This window comes from Galeopterus variegatus, unplaced genomic scaffold (genome assembly GCF_000696425.1).
Source record: "Galeopterus variegatus unplaced genomic scaffold, G_variegatus-3.0.2 Scaffold6983, whole genome shotgun sequence".
In the NCBI taxonomy this organism is placed as follows: Eukaryota; Metazoa; Chordata; class Mammalia; order Dermoptera; family Cynocephalidae; genus Galeopterus; species Galeopterus variegatus.
Window position 1 is genome coordinate 53,418 of NW_007733094.1, and position 22,629 is coordinate 76,046.

At 32.6% G+C, this 22,629-nt stretch overlaps 1 protein-coding gene across 1 annotated transcript in view; it reads left to right on the top strand.

Annotated features, from left to right (window-relative positions):
- Positions 1–22,629, top strand: part of OSBPL8 (oxysterol binding protein-like 8) — a gene marked incomplete at its 3' end in the record, with an annotated part of 87,064 nt that overhangs the window by 23,674 nt on the left and 40,761 nt on the right. Inside the window, exon 2 of the mRNA XM_008591516.1 lies at positions 19,855–19,925. Within this exon, the coding sequence (XP_008589738.1) occupies positions 19,855–19,925 (71 nt within the window). The remainder of the gene's footprint in view (positions 1–19,854; positions 19,926–22,629) is intronic.

Sequence of the window (22,629 nt, forward strand, 5' to 3'; positions counted from 1 at the left end):
CCCGTTGCCGGTCCCGGTCCGGTACGGGCGCCACACTGAGGGTTGCGATCCATTGCCGGACCCGAAAAAAGACAAAAAGGAAAAAAAAAAAAAGATTATAATTCTTTTTAATATTAGGGAATTTCACAGGAAAGATATTGTTTACATCAAAGTTTTTCTATCTTGACCATGACCTCCAATGAGAAATACATTTTATATCACTACCCAAAATATATATAGTAATATTAAAAACCTAGAACAAATGATTCATGAAACAACTTCCCCTTTTAATATCAGAATACATGATGTACTCTGATATTTACTATCCTGACCTATTATATTTAATTTTAAAAAAAACAACTAGTTGTAACCTACCAAATTGATTTTTCAACTTACCCCTATGTGTGGTGACTTATATTTTGAGAAATACTTTTAAATAAGTATATTTATCCACAGGTCAAAATCTATTTCTAACTTAAATGCCTCATATGCCTTTCAAAATGTTCACAATGGTTTTGCAACGTTCTTTGTAATCTTTACTTGTCTTCATACCTAAATCATGTGGTATGAATTGGGAGAAATTATAGGCTGAAATATTGACCCAGTTATGTTTTAAGAGTGTTCAGTTTTGCTATTAATTTTACTGGAGTTGACTCTAGCCAGCATGACACAGCCAAATGTGACTACACTATAGGTTTTCAAAAGAGGTAAATCAAGTTTTTAGCATAGTTTGATCCTTAGTCTGCCTGTAAAATTAATATAAAATCAGTAATGATTATAAGTAATTCTAAAATTAAATTAAAATCACAAAAGATAGTGCTATGGGCCAAGTGTATCCCCCAAAGTTCAGGTGTTGGAAACTTAATCCCCATTGTAGCAGTGTTAAGAGGGTGGAAAGTCCAATTATGAGTTTTGAAAGGGGTGCCTTCAAGAGGTGATTGCATCATGAGGACTGTGCCCTCATGAATGGATTAATCCATTCATGGAGCAATCAGTTATCATGGGTGTGGACTGGTGGCTTTATAAGGAGCACATGAGAGAGCTCTTGCCATTATCTCGCCATGCGATACCTTGCATTGCCATAGGACCCTGTAAAGAGTTCCCACCCAGAAGAAGGCCCTTACCAGATGTGCCCCTTGGATCTTGGACTTCCCAGCCTCCAAAACTGTAAGAAATAGATTTTGTTTTTTAAGGAATTACCCAGTTTTGGGTATTCTGTTATAAGCAACAGAAAACTAATACAGATATTTAAAATGTTTTTTTAAGTGTATCTTTGGTACTTTAGAGTAATAAATGTAGATTTTGGTTTTGAATTAACAGTTGCCTTTAAAAATAAACTTCATTTTTTAAAAGTAATGTTTTTTTCATTATTGAAGAAAAAGTGATTTGTGTTTCCCTTGTGCAATTAATGTCCAGAAGTTATATCCTGTCTTGAAATCATTGTAATATAATAATTTTCTTTGAATTAGATTATAGACTTAAAAATGTAACTTATTACTTTATTACTATTTCACATTTATGAAACATTTTATATTGAACAAACTAATACATATATATACATGTATACATATGTTTGTTTATGTGTATGTATATATGCCATGGGTCTTCAAAAAGTTAATGGAAAGATTCGTATTATTTTCTAATTGTATTTTTTCATGAACTTTTTGAAGTACCCTCATATATATATAATTTCATCCTCATAATTCTATGTTGTTAGGCAAGGTGGGTACTAGATAATAATTGAACCAGATGTAGGACCAAGAAATATCCTAACTTACAGTGTTATTTTCACTGGTTCTATTGAAGTAATGTTTTCTGGTTTACCAAGTATTTTGAGTTTATCAAATATTTTTAAATCTTCAACATATAGTTAATGGAAGCTTTATGAAGTCTGTGTAAACACGGATACCTGTTTGGCTAAACAACATCAAATATTTTTAAATCTTCAACATATAGTTAATGGAAGCTTTATGAAGTCTGTGTAAACATGGATACCTGTTTGGCTAAACAACGTTTATTTCACCACCATTCAGGTAAAGTAGGAAAGATACAGTTCTTATTTGAATTTTCAGGTGATCAAGCACCAGTGATAGAGGGAGTGCAGATAACTGGTTTGAGTTAATGTTATTCACAAGTGAAAGAAAGGATAAAGTGGTAACATGTGGCTAATAGGGATGAGAAAATAAATTTTGCGAATTATATCACATTATTTAGTAATATTTTGTTTTTCTTATCTGCTTTTTTTTTTTTTTTCTGAACTATTGAATTAAGATCCTGGACATAATAACAGCTTATGTAAAAATACATTTGTTGAGTGTTTTCTACGTATCAGGCAACAATTAAAGAACTTAGTTTGAAAAGTAAAAGAAAATTTACGTGTATATGAACTATAAAATGTTTCATGCGTGTCAAAGCATGCATAAAATATATTTGCAGTTTATGGTATAATAATAAAACTAATACTTATGTACCCAGCACCCATGGTTTAGAAGAGATCCTTGCCAGGGCTTTAGAAGTTCCTCCATCTCTTCCCATTATGCCCTCTGGGTGCCCCAGGTAACCACTATCCTCATCTTTGTGTGAATTTTCTTGCTTTTTTTCCTAATAATGGTAATATCATGTATGCATAGCTAAACAATTTGTAGTTATTATGAAAAACTTAGTAGTGTTAAAAGAAAAACTTTACACAAATTAAACTTAATAAATAAATTAAATTTGACAGAGTTTATTTGAGCAAGAATGGTTCATGAATCGGGCAGCACTCAGAACCAGAAGAGGTTCAGAGAGTTCCATTTAGAGACAGAACTCAGAATTAATATACAGAAATAGCTTGATTGGCTACATGTAGGTTTTTGCCTTGTTGGACATGGTCTCATCAGTTGGCTGGCTTAAGCTCAGCTGCTTGTGATCAGCTGAGATCCAGTTATCTGTAAGAAGGATGAGACACTTAAACTAAGGTAAGCTGTAGTTCATTATGTAGGAATTCTGAGTACAAAGACAGTGTCAGGTCAGTGGCCTGCTTATTTAACAGTAGCAATCACAAACCAGTTGGGTAAGGAGATGATAAACTGAACAGAGTTTTGGATAATAGTTTGGCTTTTGTTTATTTGAGAGTATAACAGGAGTCTTCAGTGTAAAATGTTAGGCAAGATCATTAGTGAGTCCTGGGAAATATATGGTTTATCATTACTTGTTGGTACTGGACACCTGGCAGAAATATGGTCAGGAGAGTATTTTCTGCTTTTTGTTCACCATATTCTACCAGGAATAAGTAAAAAGTAGAACACCTAATTGTATTCGAAGTATCCTCAGCTGATCCAAACATCAGGGCATGGGGGAAAGAGAAGAAACTTCATCAGCATATGGTCAGAAAAGCCAGGGTCAGAAAAGAACTTGGGCAAAGCTCACTCAAACAATTTGCCCTTGTCTCAAAAAAGATGGTGAAGTGTCAAGGGACATTTAGGGGATGACAGCTCTTTTATATTGGATGTCCTATTCCTGTATCCCTGGCATTCTTGATTTACTCTCAGGTTTTGGTAGAGTATATATTATATTTCAGCCTTTCTCATCTGGGTTCCTGTGAAGAAGTAAGCTCTACAGGAAATTATTTAAGTGAATATTTTCTCATGTCTCTCAAAGATAATGGTTGGAGACATTATAGATGTATGGGAGATAAAGTTAATTCATTTTGAGCAATGGATGTCTTTGTTGCATTAGGCTTAATTCTGCTGTAGAACACCACATAAGAAGGGCTTCTCTAGTACATTCTTTAAAAATGTGCATGGAAGGTGAGATTTTGAGACCTTGCATGTCTAAAGTTATCTTTATTTTACCCCAGTGTGTAGTCACTGGTTTGGCTGGGTATAGAATTCTAAGTTGGAAGTCATTTTCCTTCAAATTTGAAGGCATTGCTTGTATTTTTTGCCTACTTCCAGTATTATTGTTGATGTCAGTAGCTTATCTGGATCCAGAGGAACTTGGCACCGTGAATTATGTGCAGAAGGAATTTTTGGTGTAAATAGTGTTGATTCTCATTTAGCACTGCTGTCTTGGGACTTGGCTTTCTTGGATCTATAAAATTGTGTCTACCTGTCCATTGCAAGCTTTCCAAAAGTGTCCAATTTATGTTGCTAATATATCTGCTCCTGTATACTTGTTTTTGGGATATACTTGTTAATTTCTTAAAAATTAACTTATACTTGTTAATTTTAAAAAAAATCCCTTTCCTGTGATTTTACTTGAGTTTTTGGAGAGAACACATTAGTTGAGTACCTTTGTTTTGCCATTTTGACCTGGAACCTTTCTAGGCTTTACAAATATTATCTGATTTGGTTTTGTAACAATATTAAAATATAGGTACTATTATTAGAATCTTATAGAAGAAGAGACAGAGACCCAGAGAAATTAAGTAAATTGCTCAAGTGCATCCAAGTAGGGTAGAACCAAGATTTGAACCCAGACAGTTTAATTTCAAATCCTGCTTAATCATTACAGTATAGAGCCTTTTGTAATGTTATGTTCTTTATGTCTTGAAAGGCAAAGCACTATTACATGAATTAATTATAATTATTTCTCTGTCAATTGATGATAATTTATATTTTATGACATGAAGAAAAATAAAAACAAAACCAGCCCCCAAAACCCCACAAACCTGTTGCAGTTATGAATATTAACCATAAACTGACTTATTTTCCACTCATAAATTTTGAAATGCCTTTGCTAGAGAAAGAATATGTCATGTACAGGAAATTGAGTTGCTTTTTTTTGTTAAATGTCTTTTCTAGTAAAAAGAAAGTCTTAGATTATATGGGATGTTGTTGTGTATGAATGGAGAAACAGCCTGGAAGTATATATATATAGTGAGGAAGGAAATTGAGGTCTTATGGTAAGGTACCTATAAAAATGAACTGGTAATTTGTAACTGAACTTGTTGTCCAGCTGAGTGGGTGTATTTCCAGGTAAATGGTAAGAATTATGATCAGGAAAAATCAATCTAGGACATATAAAGAAAGCAATAGACTACAACTTTTTAACTTGAATTAAGGTAGGGTAAGGTAAATGGATTTTAATATAATTAGGAGAGTGTTCTTGGGAATTTTAAAGATGAGGTATAAAGAGATGGTACAGTGTATCATTTTGGAAAAAGGAAAGTACCTGTTAGATTTAATGATGTGGGATCACACCAGTCACTTAGTTTTAGCCATAGTTTAAAAAAAAAAAAATTCCGTATGTTTCTATGATAACAAAGTTTTTTTTTTTTTTTTAAATGTGAGAGTTTTAATGTGAGAGTTTAAGATTATATATGTTTTGAACAGTTTAAATATAACAGTGGAATTGTAACAGCTCGTATCTGTTTAAGGAAAATGTGTTGGCTCATGCAGCATTATTATGCTGTCATTTTAATTTTCTCTGTTGATTGGTTTGCATTAATACTGTCTTAATGACTCATGTATCCCTGCTAGAGGTGAAACTTAAATGTTTATTCTCTGCTTTAACTGTTGTAATCCATCAGAATTGTACTTGAAAGACTATCTTTCCTTATGAATTCTTAATCAGTGCTGAGGCAAGCAATAGATTAGATGTAAATCTAGAAGCTTCAGGAAGATAAGCAGTGTTATGTTTATATTCATTTTTGAAGTAAGCAAAAGCTGGAAAGGAAATAGTCAGAAAAAGTGGGAAGTGTGGTGAATGCTCCAAAAAAAGTAATGGAAGTGATAAAAAGGCTTGCATTTATAAGAAAAGAAGAGAAACTGACTTTATTACTTCATCCTGCATTGCAAAATATTGATCTTGCTTTGTTTTCCTAAAGCTGCAATTCAGTGCAGGGCATTACTGGTTTAAAAAAAAAAAAGGTAACACATTAGTGTAATAGCCTTTCTCATTTATCAGTTCATTTGACTTGCTTTGTTTTCCTAAAGCTGCAATTCAGTGCAGGGCATTACTGGTTTAAAAAAAAAAAAAGGTAACACATTAGTGTAATAGCCTTTCTCACTTATCAGTTCATTTGAAAAAAAAAATCAGCAGCATGGCTTAATGCCTTTTCTGTCCTCTCTTTCTTTATCTTGTTTATTGCTGATTTGACAGTCTCTGGTCCTCCTTTGCTCTTAAATGTATGTCCTTTGTTTGTGCTGGTGGGTTTTGCTTCATTTGGATGTGAGAGAAAAGCCTCTCTTTGCTATATTGGTTTAATTATCCTTCTGGGTAAGCATATATGTTAAATAATCCAAGCCATGAAAGAAGAGAGCTCACAACAACGTAGATTTTCTTCATGTATTGGGGTTTCGCCTGTTTTATTTCCTCCACGAATTGATGGCCGAAAGCTTGTCCGGAACGCTTCATTTGGAGGATACAATGAACTTTCTCCTTCGTTGTCAGGTTTGTTTGTTTAATCTTCCATTCTTATCTTAATTTCTTGCAGACTTTTCATTGAAATACATCAGACATTTTAACATCTTAAAGCTGCTTTCATTTAAACAAAACAATTCTGTAGTGAAAGCTTAGGTTTCAGCAGCTGCTGCTATATGGCTTTGGCTTTTCCATATTTTCTATTACAGTCTCTTCAGCTAGAACTTGAGAACTAATAATTCAGTAAAGTAGGAATCTTGAGTGCTTGTAGCATAAATTTTTGCTTTAGTTATTCAAATAAATATTATGATTCTTTGATAAAATTAAAGCCTTTCTGGATTTGAGATAATTGCAAAATTCTATAAATAAATTGCTTAGAGGTTTTAACAAATGAGAACCAGATATTTAATATTGATATTTCTTTGGCCATTTTCTACAGAATAGTAACTACGTTAAAATTGATGTTTAGGGTTGGCTTTACTCTTACTACTTTATTATCTTAATCTTTTATGTCAAGTCCTGACTAAAGTGAAGTTTTGTGCCTATGTATAATTTTTGAAATACCTTACTTTCTTTTTGTTGTTAGATGTATTTGTGTGTAGTTAATTTTTGATAAAAAAATGTTATGGTATTTTAGGGTAATATATATTAAATGAAATTAGGCATTTGACAGCTGTGATTTAGGCATTAAATAATTGGTCAGTGAGATATAGATATAAATTGATCTTTTATTGTTTGAAAAAGATTTATTTTTGCAAATATTTGGATATGTTTTTAAATATTAACCTCCTTTTATGATTTCCTTTCATATTTTTAAACCTTTACATGATTATATCTACTCTTGTAAAGTTATATTTTTCTTTTAAAATAAAAATATTCTTTAATACTGATGGAAAAGAAATAGTGACTGAAACTGGTGCTTTATTTAACCATTAATATCTTTTTTCTGACACTTATATTTTGTTGAATTAAATTTCCTGTTTCACACTAACCTTTGTTCTTGGCTTTTATAAATACTCATGCTGATAGATGGTATATATGTTCCTTTGAGATAGTGAAACACCTTATAGAAAGTGTTCACCTGGCCAATTAAATAAATTATTCTGTATGCACCAATTTCATTTTCCTTTCTAATAGTGTTTCTCAAAAGAATTGGAAGCCATCGTCCTGAACTCTGCCTAAGTAGCCTAAGTTTAAATAGCATTCATAATCCATACTGAGTCGTCTTAGTGGAGTATGGTTACTATCATGCTTTTTCTGTTAATGTTTCAAATGGTGTAAATTTTAGTTTTTGCCTTTATTCAGAAGTGGCTTTGGGGCCGGCCCGTGGCTCACTCGGGAGAGTGCGGTGCTGATAACACCAAGGCCCCGGGTTCGGATCCCATATAGGGATGGCCGGTTCGCTCACTGGCTGAGCGTGGTGCTGACAACACCAAGTCAAGGGTTAAGATCCCCTTACCGGTCATCTTTTAAAAAAAAAAAAAAAAAGTGGCTTTGAAAATGCAATATGATGAAATTTTTTAATGTTGTTAAATACTCTGTTAGCTTTTACAATGAGACTTAGTTGTTTCTGTATTTATCTCTGTATCCTTGTTTATAATTTTTTAAGCCAAATATGTGCTGTTAGCTGGCCTTCATTCTATAAGTCTACTTGGTATTAAAGAATGATCACGTGACCTTGATAAATAATAGAAAGCTTTACTTTTAAAAAGTTTGGTATTTACTTAATTATGTAGTTGAAGGCAAAATTGTCAGTTTATCTTGTCAAAGAATGTATTGAAAGTCATCTTAGATGAGTTTGTTTTAATAGAAAAGTAAATCATTTACTTTGTTTTCTAATTCTTAAATAGAGATAATCATACTCATACGAATGATTCTGTATTCTCCTCAATACAACCAGCTGTGATAAAAAGCCCTTTAAAATATCTGCTGTCTTCTATTAGATAAGAAATAGAATGGAATTAAGTGCTTCAGAGAAGTGGTTTTTTGTTATGTATTTAAGTTAAAAGCGAAAAAATACATCTTATTTTTTCTGAGATACTTCATTGTTGTACTGAAAATATTATGTTAAATACATTTGTTTTTATCTGACATTTTTAGAGAAGGAGAAGTTGGTTCTACATTAGTGATATTTAAAGATAATTTTGCCTTACCACTTTGAGCACAACTCTTCTTTAATTTTAGTTTTCCTTAGAAAAATCTTATTTTTGGTCCCTTCTACTTTAAGAAATGTATTGGTATAGCCTTCTTCTTTATGATGAACTATGATATAGACGTGGCACCCCTGCCCATGTACTCATGTTGACATCATGATACAATGTGTTTTTTGTTTTGTTTAGTTCTTGTCTGATTATCTGTCTTTTCTCTTAACCTCAGCTACTACTTCTAGATATGCTCATTTTACCAGTTTCTATAGTAGTAGCTAGAAATTGTTGTAAATTAGCTTTGAGCAAAGAAATCATCTATAGACAAACTGTGAGGTTTATTGTATAGATAGTTTTTTTTAAGTATATTTTGACTTCTCAGATTTTTTTTCTGTATAATTTCTTGGCTCACCAGTTTCTATAGTAGTAGCTAGAAATTGTTGTAAATTAGCTTTGAGCAAAGAAATCATCTCTAGACAAACTGTGAGGTTTATTGTATAGATAGTTTTTTTTAAGTATATTTTGACTTCTCAGATTTTTTTTCTGTATAATTTCTTGGCTATTGGCTATGCTTAGTATAGTTAATATTAATGTAGTAGTTTTATATTTGCTTTGTATATACCAATTAAATCTGAATTTGTAGATATGTGTATATAATCTCATTTTAATAAGACTGAAACAGCATAAAATTTTGTTTATTATATCTAAACATTAATGAACCAGGTTTGTTACTGAGGTATATCTAAAGATTATACCTTATCAGTGATGATAGTACTAGTATTCTGTTAACAAATTAGAAGTTAGGACAGAATGCTGATTTATTCATAAGCAATATTTCATTGCATTAGCAGGATAAAGTAAATCCTGTGTAGTTCTTTGAGATCATCTAATGTAATATTTATCTGTAGATAAGAAACGAAGTCCCTGGAAGTTGAAGAACTTGACCATGGTTATATAATTACATGATGGAAGAGTTACATTTACTGGAATTATTGTGAGTCAGTGACTACTCCCAAAATGAAAAGATTAAGACAAAAAGATATGACAGACTTTTTAAAATCAAATTAAATGTCATTAGTTTTGTTGTTGTTGTTTTTGTTAGTTGAGTTATAACCAGGAAGGTCTTTTTTATTTGTTTTTATGGTTTAAAACATTTCTGAAAAGCATTAATATGTTTTTCTTTCTTTTTTCTTTTTTTATGAAGAGAATACCATAGCACTATCTTGCTTCAAACTTCTATACTATATCACTCTCATGCATTTTCCCATATAGAGAAACTGAATCACTGGGGGTTAAGTAGCTTGCCCAAGGTCATACAGCTAGTAAATGGTGGTGCCAGTGTTTAAATTTAGGTAGTCTGACTCCATAGCTTGTTCTCTTAACTACAACACTACCTTCATTATTAGCAGTTATTTTACTGAACTATAATTTTTGTTTGAATACCTGGCTTCTCTCTAGACAGTAGTCCTTATCGTAGAAGGGAATGATAGGGAACAACGTCTTTTCATATTTTTATTCCTAACATCTAGTGTAATACGTGACACAGAATAGGTACACTATAAATATTTATCTTCGTAAGAGATGAATTCATAATTATTTCTTAGTTGATTGAAGAGTTGGCCATCTATCATTCTTAATATTTGTAATTCTGAATATCTGCTATTATTATAGGTTCCTTAATCGCAGAAAATGTAGGAGTCAGCCTGAATATATGCTGCAGAGAGAGAATGGAGCTAGAAAGCCTCATTTAAAATCTGTCTTAACTACTTAGTGGCCATTTTGAAGGTAGCTGGCTTCAATAAAATACCTGAAAGATATCCTGTATAAGCCAAACAAGAGACAAAATATTTTGGAGAAAGGCTTGTTAAGAAAGGAATAAAAATCACCTATCTTTTTTGGAGAAAGGCATTTTTGTTCTAAGCCTCAGTTGATTGTCACAAATAATTTCTCAGAGTCAGTGATCAGTACAAAAGTCAAAGATAACCAGGTGTATATAAGAAAATATAGCATGAATGAGAAGTAACTGGAACAACAGACAACGGAAATAGGCCTGTGAGGCTTTTCAGATATTAGAATGATCAGATATAGACTAATATGTTTAAAGCTTTATTCACTATTTTAAAAGAAAAAGAAGACAAAGTTTCAAAACGGGAATTTGTAAAACAGGAATTTATAAAAAATAGCCCACAGATTTAAGAAACAATAGGACAGGAGTTTTAGAAATGAAATAAAACAAAGTGCAACACCAGAATTTAAAATTCATTGGACATATAGATGAAGATAGAATTAGTGAGGAGGAAGACAGGTTAGAAAGAATTATTCAGGATGCAGCAGGCTGAGAAAAAAGATGAAAAATAGAGAAGAGAGGCTGAGATGTGGAGAATAAATGGAAAAGGTCTACCATCATAAAAGAGAAAATAGGACAAAAAAATCTTTGAATATTATGGGCAATACTTTTCTGGAACTGGCCAAAGACACTAGTCCATGAATTCTTAAGAAGCCAAATGAATCCCAAGCAGGATAAGTTAAAAGAAACTAGCACCTAAACACATCATTTTGAAACTATGGAACATCAAAGACAGAGGGGAAAAAACAAATTTCCTTCACAAAGTGACAGTTAAACGCAGTCATGTCTGACTTCTTAACTGAAGCAGTAGAAGCAGAAGAGAATGGAAGGATATTTTCAATATGCTAAAAGTAAATAATTTCCAATCTAAAATTCTGCTCCTGTTAAAAAAAAAAAAGTTTTCAAGAATGTAGACAAAATGAAGATACTTCAGATGAACAGCTGAGAGAATTGCTTGGAAGGATATTTTCAATATGCTAAAAGTAAATAATTTCCAATCTAAAATTCTGCTCCTGTTTAAAAAAAAAAAGTTTTCAAGAATGTAGACAAAATGAAGATACTTCAGACGAACAGCTGAGAGAATTGCCGACAGGAGGCCCTCACTGACGGAAACTCTAACAAGTATGCATTAGGCAGACAGAGAGTGATTGCAAATGGAGGGTCTGAGTTGTAAGAAGAAATAAATAGCAAAAACAAACCAACAAAAGTCTGCATAGGCAAATTTAATGCACATTGACTCTAAAACCAACAAATATAATGTCTTTTGGAATTAAAAGAGAGAGAGAGAGAGAGAGAGAGTTGCAATATATGACAGTTTCCAGCTTATCCTGGAAAGGAGATAAAGCCTTCCAAGGTCTTTGTATTGCCCAGAAGGAGGGTAAAATTAATAATAATTAGACTTTGAGAATTTAAATATACATATTGTAATTTCTAGGGTAACCACTAAATGGATAGAGTGATTAGCTTATATTTTTATCTCTCCTAGTTTATTATAAACAGAAGAAGGCAAGAAAGGAGAGAAAAAGTAAAGTGTAGGCGGAACATGTGGTAAAATCAAAATAAGATGATAAATATAAACCTAGATAAGTCAGGAATTATGTTAAGTATTAATGATCTAAAGATTAGATTTTTAAAAAATAACCAATTCTATGCTGTTAAAAGAAACATACCTACATATAAAAGGATAAAGAAAGGTTGGGGGGAAAGGTTGGGGGAAAAGAAAACACAGTAAACACCGCTGAAAAGAAAGTTTCTGTACCTTTTGATATCAGACAAAATAGATTTTGAGGCAAAAAGCATGAGTAAATAATATACCCTCAAAATATATAAGCAAACTTTCCAGAAAGCTACATAGGTACTGGATAAGTCTGCACTCATTTTCTTCTTTCCATAACTGAGGGGGGAAAAAGAGGACAAAATCAGTAAACACACATCAAAATTGAACTACTCTTGAAATTGAAACTTGTCATAATGGACTTATATGGAACCTTATACCCAACAACTACAGAATATACTTTCATATATATAAATATATATAAATATATATACTTTCATATATATAAATATATGGGATATTTATAAAAATTGATCATATGCTATGCCATCAAGTAAGTTTCAACAAATGTTAAATTATTAAAATTATTCAGAACATATTGTCTGACCTTATTTATGCTAGAAATCCAAACAAAAACATCAATAAAAAATATCTTCATGTTTAAAGTTCAGAAATATACTTTTAAATGCCTATTGGATCAAAGAAGAAATTAAAAAGGGAATTCAAAAAATATTTGACCTGAACAATTATGAAAGTATCCCATATCAAAATATTTGAAATATATCTAAAACACTGGTTAATATATAGCCCTAATTACAAATTTAAGAAACATAAGAGACTATAAATTAATAAGCTAAGCATCCTTCTTAAGAAGTTTAAAAAAGAAAAGCAAATTAGATCCGAATAAAGGAAAAAAGAAGAATATATTAAAGGCAGAGTAGAAGTTAATGGAATAGAAAATACATACGCACTAGAGAGGATCAATAAAATCCAAAACTGGTCTTAAGAAGTTTAAAAAAGAAAAGCAAATTAGATCCGAATAAAGGAAAAAAGAAGAATATAATAAAGGCAGAGTAGAAGTTAATGGAATAGAAAATACATACGCACTAGAGAGGATCAATAAAATCCAAAACTGCTTATTTGAAAATGACTAATAAAATAGACAAACGTGGTGAAATTGATAAGGAAAAAAGAGAAAGGAGGCATAGCTAACCAGTATCAGAAGTTAAAAGGGGATATAACTATAGATGGAGCACATATTAAACAGATAAGATAATATTGTGGACTTTTGTATGCTGCTGTATTCAAAAGTCTAAATGAAATAGATAAACTCTTAGTACATATAATTTACAGAAATTGTTTTTAAAAAGAAATGGAACACCAGAATAGTCCTAGTAACTGTTAAGAAATTGAACTAGAATGCCTCAGTCCAGGTAGATATCATCAATGAGTTCTTCCCAGTATTCAAGGAGGAAATAATTCCAATCTTGTACAGTTATTTTCAGTAATGAGGGGGTGGCGGGTGGGAAGAACACTAGTATTAGAATAACTTTGATATAAAATTCAATTGAAATTAAAGGAGATTGTCCTATAATTTTTCCAACTCATTTATGAATACAGATACAAAAATCCTTAATGATACTAGCATTATCTTTTTATAAAGAGGATAATGCCTTATGACTAAGTTGGGTCAAAACCTAAGAATGCAGGATTGGCTTGCCATTAAAGATTAATGTGGTTTGCTACATTAACAGATTAAAGGCAGAAAAAAATCATGATTATCTCAATAGATGAGGGAAAAGTTTTTGATACAATTCAAATTTTATTCTTGATAACTCTTAGAAAACTAGAAGGAGTGAATTTTCTTAAATATCTGTATCAATATCTGTACCTAAATCCATTTATATGTAAATATACAGCAAACCTACATCAAACATTATACTTAATGGTGAAATGTTTGTAGTTTTCCTTTAAGATTAGGAACAAGACAAGAATGCCTGCAAATCGCCACTTTTAGGCAATAACATACTTAAGGTTCTAGATGAATGAAACAGAATAGGGAGCCCTACACATATACGAACATTTGACACATGAAGAGTGTCACAACAAACCAATGGAAAAAGATATTCTTTTCAGCAAATTGTGGAAGGTCAGTTCGGTATCAAAATGGAAAAAAAGTAGATTTGTGCTTCTATATCATACCATACTCAAATGTCAATTCCAGTTGGAGTATAGATTTAAATGCAAAAGATAAAACTACATTATTGGAAAATATCTTTCTGACCACAGAATTAGGGAAGAATTTCTTAAGACCCTGAAGCACTAACTATTAAAGAAAGAGATTGCTAAATTTGACTACATTAAAATTAAGAGCTATTTACCAAAAGAAATCATAGTTTTTTAAAAAGACAGACATAGAATAGGGAGATATTTGCATCAAATATAATTAGCAAAGGACCAGTATCTAGAATATATCAAGAATTCCTATATAAATCAGTAAGAAAAAGATAGACAACCAGCTTTTTTAAATGTACAAAAGATCTGACAAGGTTCTTCACAAAAAGGAAATTAAAATAGCCAATTAACAAATAAAAAATGCTCACATGATTGTATAATTAAGAACATACAAATGAAAATCTTATTGATAAACTACTACACATCTACCAGATTGGCAAAAATATTAAAATTTTGTCAATACTGATGTTACCATGGACAGAGAGAAAGGAGAACTTTCATGCACTTAAATACTTTTGGTATCATTAAAGCTGAAGATACATACATTCCATAACCCAGGAATTCTGCTTCTTTGTTTAAAACTTAGAGAAACTCATGGATATATCCTATCATGATACATTTCCAAGAATATTCATAGCACCATTGTTCACAAGAGGGAAAAATAGGAACAACCTAAGTGTCTGTCAGTGGTAGAATGGATAAATGGTGGTATAGTCGTGCAATGGTGTTACACTTCCCCCTATGTAACAGAGACATAAAAAAGAATTACATGATTACTCAAAGTACTATGTTTTCATTGAGAGGCCGGGAAGGACTGCACTTCAGTAATTTCCTCATTAGGAGGAGAAAACTGAATGTGACAGCCCTGATTCAAAGTTAGTTTCTCCCTTTTATTGTAAAGACAAGGAAGTTTCACAAGAAAATTCAGTTGATTTAATTATTACAAAGAACACAAGGACATGGGCAGAGTTATGGTTAAGTATAGTTTTAATGATGGAAACTCACAAGAAAATTCAGTTGATTTAATCATTACAAAGAACACAAGGACATGGGCAGAGTTATGGTTAAGTATAGTTTTAACAATGGAAACGAGTAACATCAGTGAAATAAACAGTGACATTCCATAATGCAGTTTGTAAAAGGTTAAGTCAATCCACCAACAAAAGCTTGTTCTTAGCAAACACTGTCTTTTCCTACAGCAATTTCCTTAGTATTTTTATGTAACAGTCAAGTAACTTTCTTAACATATCAATCAGTAGGTTAACCTGCACCAAGGACATCTGTCCTTTGAGCCAGCAATTTTGCTGTGTTACAATTCTTTATCTACAACAGAGACTTTAGCGGGGGGGAAAGTTTCCTGTCTTTTACAAGCTTAACATTTCTATATGTAATTCTAAACAGTTAGGTTATACCTGAAACTACAGGGCTTTGGAAGCTAGGCACTGTGAAACACATTTGTTTTATACATGTTAGTAATCCTCCACATGCTGGGATTCTAATCAGCAGTGGAAATGAATGAAATACATACCGTGACATGCTAGTAAATAATTATTACAAAATTTAAGATAGTTACTTTTGAGGAGGAGAGTGGATTATGATTAAAAATCACACTGCTGGGGATCTAATGGGATGTTAGCAATCCTCTGCTTAATTTGGATAGTGGTTATGTAAATATTCCCTGTATTTATTAAATTATACAAGTACATTTTATGCATTTTTCTGATGGCATACATTTTTAGAAAACCTTTAGAAGTAAAAATGGAGTGCATTTTTATTAAATTTTGGGTCAATTTATACACTGTTTTAATGTAAAAGAATGAATAAGGATTAGACCCTTCTTTTCAGGAACTCACAGTCAAGTATGGAAAATGAACATAAAAACAAGTAATTGGAGAATATTGCAATAAATACCATAGTACAAATATGTGCGAAGTGCTGTGTGTCTCATAGAAGACAATGGCTAACTATACCTACCTACACAATCAAATTATCCAGAAGAGGTAGCCTTGGGCCTTGAGAGGCACCATGGCTCTGTAGAAACAGCATGACTTCTAAAGTTAGACCTAAGTTTGAATCAGCTCTGATACTGTCACTGTTGACATTAGTCAACTTAATTTCTGTCCTGTTTTTTCAACTAAAATATGGTTAAGTTTTTTTGTGGTTTTGTTTTAAAGATTAGAAAAAAATGTAAGTATAGCATCTAACATAGTGCCTTATGCTCACAAGGTTCCCACAAATGGGTATTGATTGCTTTATTGTTGTTTTCATTAATGCTGTTGTGTTAATTATCATTATAATTGTCATTATTGTTGACAAGTGAATCAGAATTAGCCATGTACAGAATAAACTAGAGGAGTGTAGACTAGGTAAAAAAGGATATCAAAGCAGGAGAAGTCTAATAAACTTGAAGAATAGGTAAGGTTATATGATTTTTCATTTTTTTATCGAGGCCTAACTTACATAAGGCAAAGTGCACAGCCTTTTGAATTTTAGTTATGTATAGACACATGTAACCTCTTCACAAATCCTCAAAAGGCTCTTTCATGCCCCTCCCAGTCAATAACTCCTGCAACAAAAATAAACCACTGTTCTAACCTCTAATGTCATAGATGAGGTTTGTAAATGGAAGCATATGTTATGTGGTTTGGGGGTTTTTTTGGGGGGGCAGGATGGGGACAGGTGGCTTTCTTCACAAATCCTCAAAAGGCTCTTTCATGCCCCTCCCAGTCAATAACTCCTGCAACAAAAACAAACCACTGTTCTAACCTCTAATGTCATAGATGAGGTTTGTAAATGGAAGCATATGTTATGTGGTTTGGGGGTTTTTTGGGGGGGGCAGGATGGGGACAGGTGGCTTTTTTCACTCAATATTATGCTTGATTTCTTTTTTATTGCTGTATAATACTCCATTTTGTGAGCATACTATTATGTATTCATTTATTCTACTATTAGCCATTTGAATTGGTTCTAGATTTTGGCTGTTATAGGTAAAGCTGCTGTGAACATTCTTGTACCTCTCTTTTGATGGACATAAACACTCATTTCTGTTGGGTATATCCAGGATTAGAATTCTTGTGTGTTAGAATATGCATACATTCAACTTTAGTAGATATTGTCAAATAGTTTTCCAAAGTAGTTATGCCATTTTATATTCCCACCAATAAAGAATAGAGTTCTAGTTGCTCCATGTTCTTACCGATATATATTTGGATGGTGTTAGTCCTTTTAATTTTAGCCATTCTGATAGGGATGTAGATTTCTATCTCATTGTGCAAGTGAGGAGAATAGTTGGAAGGCAGTTTACAACCGCAAATCACTAACAAGCAAACTTGGTGAAAAGTCATGATCTGAAACTATTCTTTATTATTGATAGTGGTCAATAATTTGTTGTAGATGTCAGATTTTGTCTATAAATATAAAGGAGTAATTTTATAAAGTAATATTGAATTCCCATACATGGTGAAAAATGAATAAAAGCCTAAGAAGTATTTCGCCAGAGCCCCGTTGGCTTCTAATAAATATACTTTCATGACTGACTTTCTTTTAAGTAAAGATTATTTTGCAGGGCTGGCTGGATAGCTCAGTTGGTTAGAACACAGCCTTATAACACCAAGGTCATGGGTTTGGATCCCCATACTGGCCAGCAGCCAAAACAAAAAACAAAAACAGCAAGAACAACAAAGGATTATTTTGCAGTTTTTTAGGAAACCAGCTTTATTCAGTCTAGAAAAAAAAGAGTCCTTAGTGTGACAGTTTTTGCTCTCCTTCCTTGGAATTAGCCTTGGAAACTTAGTGTACAATATGGAAATATGTTCATTTTAGGGCTTTTGAACATTTTTATATCTTTGCATTTTATGCTGATCATCTACTTATTTGCCTTTAGTTGAAACAAGACTTGGATGTTTTAGAAAGTATTTTGCTTTGTCCTTCTGTAATTTTAATTAACTTGGAAGTCATCAGGCCCAGCTTTTAAAATAATCATTTGATTTGTAAGTTAGAGGTATAGAAAATCTTTTAAAATGGGATTCATTTATTGGGTTTGGCAGGTAATATGCAATATAGGTTTATGAGTATCTTTTTCCAACATTTGACACTCTCTGTAAGACATATTTACATTTTTAAAACTATTCTGACTTATGACTTCATTTTAATGTAGTTTTATTTTTAAAATAATATGCATTTGAATGCATGAATAATATGTATATAAATGCATATGTATATGAACAAATATGTATTTGAATTCATGAATAATTTGTATATGAATGCAGATGCAGTAAGGTAGACATTTTTCTTAATTTTATACATGGATTGATCTAGATTTAGCTGAAACCAAGACAACACAAGAGAAATGGAAGTCTGTTCCTGTAAGAATAAAAGATGATGTATTTTTTCATTTACAGCATATATTTTTAGAAAATCTTTGTTCTCTAGCATGTATATTTAGAAAATCTTTGAAGTAATTTATGTTAGTCATTAGTATTGAGAATTACTTACTATAATGTTTATTGCTCTGAATAAATTTCTATAAGTTTTCATTTAAAATTACACTTATGAAACAGTTTTCTTCCCTTGTATTGGACTAAGTGATCCTTCTTCTTACCAGAGAGGAGAGAAAAATTACTTCTTTTTCATATTGCAGAAATAATTCAGTAAAATATCCAGATTAAGAAAATGGAATGAATTTTTTATCTATCATAAGCCGAATACAGAATAAATGATATTTTTATTGATATGTTAGAAATGATTGTAAAATGCTTCAGGCACTGGTACTACTTGAAGATTTTTAAAGTGCTACTTTATGAATAATTGTACATATAATTTTTAATATAGGCTTTTATTAGACTCAGAACAAGTAAGTGTAAGGAAAAGTTGACATTACCAGTCCTCAAAAGTAGAAAAAAAATTTGTTAAAATGTGTATTGCTACTTTTATGCCTGCGACACAAATCTTAGTACAGTATTAACATTTCTCTAATTGTGCCCTTTTAATATTGATTTTAAAGCTTTTGGCTTAGTGCTATATTAATGTGCCATATGATTGCAGGGATGTATGTATGTTTGTCCCACTGCACTTGTGTATTTTAGATTCATCCTTTTAGAATTTGTATGGCAATAAACATGATAATAAAGGTCAAATTAATTGAATGCATACTGTGTGCAGCATAGTATACTAAGTGCTTTATGTGCATTCTCATCTAATTCTTCGACAATAAGCACATTATTAGATTTACAAAAACCAGTTTATTCCTTAATCCAAATTTATTTCCCCAATCTTCTTTCATCACTTATTCTTGACTTGTTTTCTGGTTTGACAAGAGGTATGAAAAGTATGTTGGGTTGGTTCTGTCAGTTAGGATTCTTTGTTAGAAACTAGCTCACTAGAATAAAAACTCTTTGAGGGCTGAATTCATGAAAAGTTCCGCAGAAGTACAGAAAAGAGATACTTAGCTTGATGTTAGTGGGTTCAGGGATAGGCTTCCTTGCCTCTGTAAGCCTTATAATTAAGTATACTAGAGATAACCCTTTAGAGGTCTACAAACTATAGTAGTTTAAAACTGTATGTACAGTCTAGGCTTCCTGCAGTGATATATATCAAATATAACATATATTTGAAATTGAATGACATATATATATGTCATATATATATATATGACAACAAATTTAATTTATATATATATTTGCTTTTTAACATTAATGAATATATATGTTGAAAAGTAATAGTACTGAGATATTGACGATGTTTTTTCAAAGGTTTTGAAAGAGGGAAGGAAGATATTTCTCAAAATAAAGATGAATCTTCACTTTCTATGTCGAAGAGCAAGGTAAGCACATTGTTGTCCCCAAATATATGATTATGACATTTTTCTAGATTTAAAATAAGGGAACTAACACTGAAATCCTATCAAGCTTTTATGGGATGTTTTTATGTTGGTATATCTGAACCATGTAGTATGTATGAAAAAAGTGAAGTTTCTGTGTTCACTAGAGGTGGGAAAGAGAAGGGGAGAGGGAGAATAGTGGGAGATTGATTAATGGACACAAAATTAGAGCTAGATTGGAAAAATAAATTCTATTGGTGTACAGTTGAGCTAGGCATCTGTAATTAACAATAATTTAATGCATGTTATCAAATGGCTAGAAGAAAGGAGATTAAATGTCCACATCGTAAAGAAATGAATGTTTTGGGCCGAGCCCGTGGTGCACTCGGGAGAGTGCGGCGCTGGGAGCGCAGCAACGCTCCCGCCACAGGTTCGGATCCTATATAGGAATGGCCGGTGCGCTCACTGGCTGAGTGCGGTGTGGGCGACACCACACCAAGGGTTGCGATCCCCTTACCAGTCACGAAAAAGACAGAAAAAAAAAAAAAAAAAGAAATGAATGTTTTGCAGTGATGGATATGCTAGTTACCCTGATTTGATCCTCATACATTGTATACATGTATTGAAATATAATTCTGTAGCCCATAAATATGTATAATCAATATGTTTCAGTAAAAAAAAAAGTTCCACTGGGGCTGATTTAAGTGCTGTTAGTTACTTGGAAATACAGTCTATTGGTAACTAGTGTTCTCTCCAGAGTACTATTGTTTCTGTCATGTTTGCTATAGCAGTACTTCTCAAGCTGGAGTCTGAGGGTTCCATTCAGAGAAATTCTCAGACGTTCATGTTTTTTTAAAAGAAAAATTAAGTGTTTTGGGTTCATTCAGATGACAACCAAAATATATACCTTTTACCAGTTAAAGGCCAAAGATCTTAATAGTAATAGCTTACAATTGAGAGACATTTTCTTAGAAAAAGACATAGTTTCCTAAATCAGTAGAACAAGTAAGTGTAAGGAAAAGTTGACATTACCAGTCCTCAAAAGTAGAAAAAAAATTTGTTAAAATGTGTATTGCTACTTTTATGCCTGCGACACAAATCTTAGTACAGTATTAACATTTCTCTAATTGTGCCCTTTTAATATTGATTTTAAAGCTTTTGGCTTAGTGCTATATTAATGTGCCATATGATTGCAGGGATGTATGTATGTTTGTCCCACTGCACTTGTGTATTTTAGATTCATCCTTTTAGAATTTGTATGGCAATAAACATGATAATAAAGGTCAAATTAATTGAATGCATACTGTGTGCAGCATAGTATACTAAGTGCTTTATGTGCATTCTCATCTAATTCTTCGACAATAAGCACATTATTAGATTTACAAAAACCAGTTTATTCCTTAATCCAAATTTATTTCCCCAATCTTCTTTCATCACTTATTCTTGACTTGTTTTCTGGTTTGACAAGAGGTATGAAAAGTATGTTGGGTTGGTTCTGTCAGTTAGGATTCTTTGTTAGAAACTAGCTCACTAGAATAATTTTTTTTTTTCCTTTTTGTCATTTTTTCGTGACCGGTAACGGGATCGCAACCCTCAGTGTCGCGCCCGTACCGCGACCGGCAACGGGATCGCAGCCCTCAGTGTCACGCCCGCACTGCGCTCAACCAGTGAGCGAACCGGTCTCTATATGGGATCCAAACCTTTGGTGGCACGACCGGCAACGGGATCGCAGCCCTCAGTGTCGCGCCCGCACCGCGCTCAACCAGTGAGCGAACCGGTCTCTATATGGGATCCAAACCTTTGGTGGCGTACCATGTGCCATTTTAGCTCTCATAACAATACCAGGAGACAGGAATTATTTTATAAGTGAACATTATAAGTGAACAAACTGAAGCACAGGGAAAGTAAGTGGCTCTCCAAGGGTCAAAATATCTAGTAAGTGGTGAAAGTAGAATTCAAGTGGCTTCAACTTTCCTGTCTGTACAGAGGAGATAAGATCCCAGATTTTGATGCTAAAAGTGCCTGACAAAGTCTGATTGGTATAGGAATTTAAGAATTCATTTTCTTACTTTGGATAGAGAATTACAGTGAATGAGTGAGATATTTAACATGGTAACTATTTGGTATGAGTAAAATTATACTCATCATATTATTTTCTATTTTTTTTTTTTCCTTTTTGTCATTTTTTCGTGACCGGTAACGGGATCGCAACCCTCAGTGTCGCGCCCGTACCGCGACCGGCAACGGGATCGCAGCCCTCAGTGTCACGCCCGCACTGCGCTCAACCAGTGAGCGAACCGGTCTCTATATGGGATCCAAACCTTTGGTGGCACTCTGCGCCGCCGCGCTCCCAAGCGTCACACTCTACCGAATGCGCCACCAGGCCGGCCCTCATCATATTATTTTCTAAAAGCCAAAACTTACTGATTCTCTCTTAATTTAGATTTAATCTTGGTTTATTCTGTTAGCTTAAGAGAGCTATAGTCGCTAGCTTGTAACTATTTTAACATGTAATCCACTGTTATTTTTTAGAATAATTTTAAAATTTATGCATTTATTATTAAGCCTCATTCTCATAGAATTCTGAAGATTTTTATTCTTACCTAAGTAACTTTAGGGAATAACGTTTTGTTACTCCTTTCATGATTGATCTGCATAACTGAGACCATCAAATAGTTTTAACTTTATACTTTTATGAACCTGATGC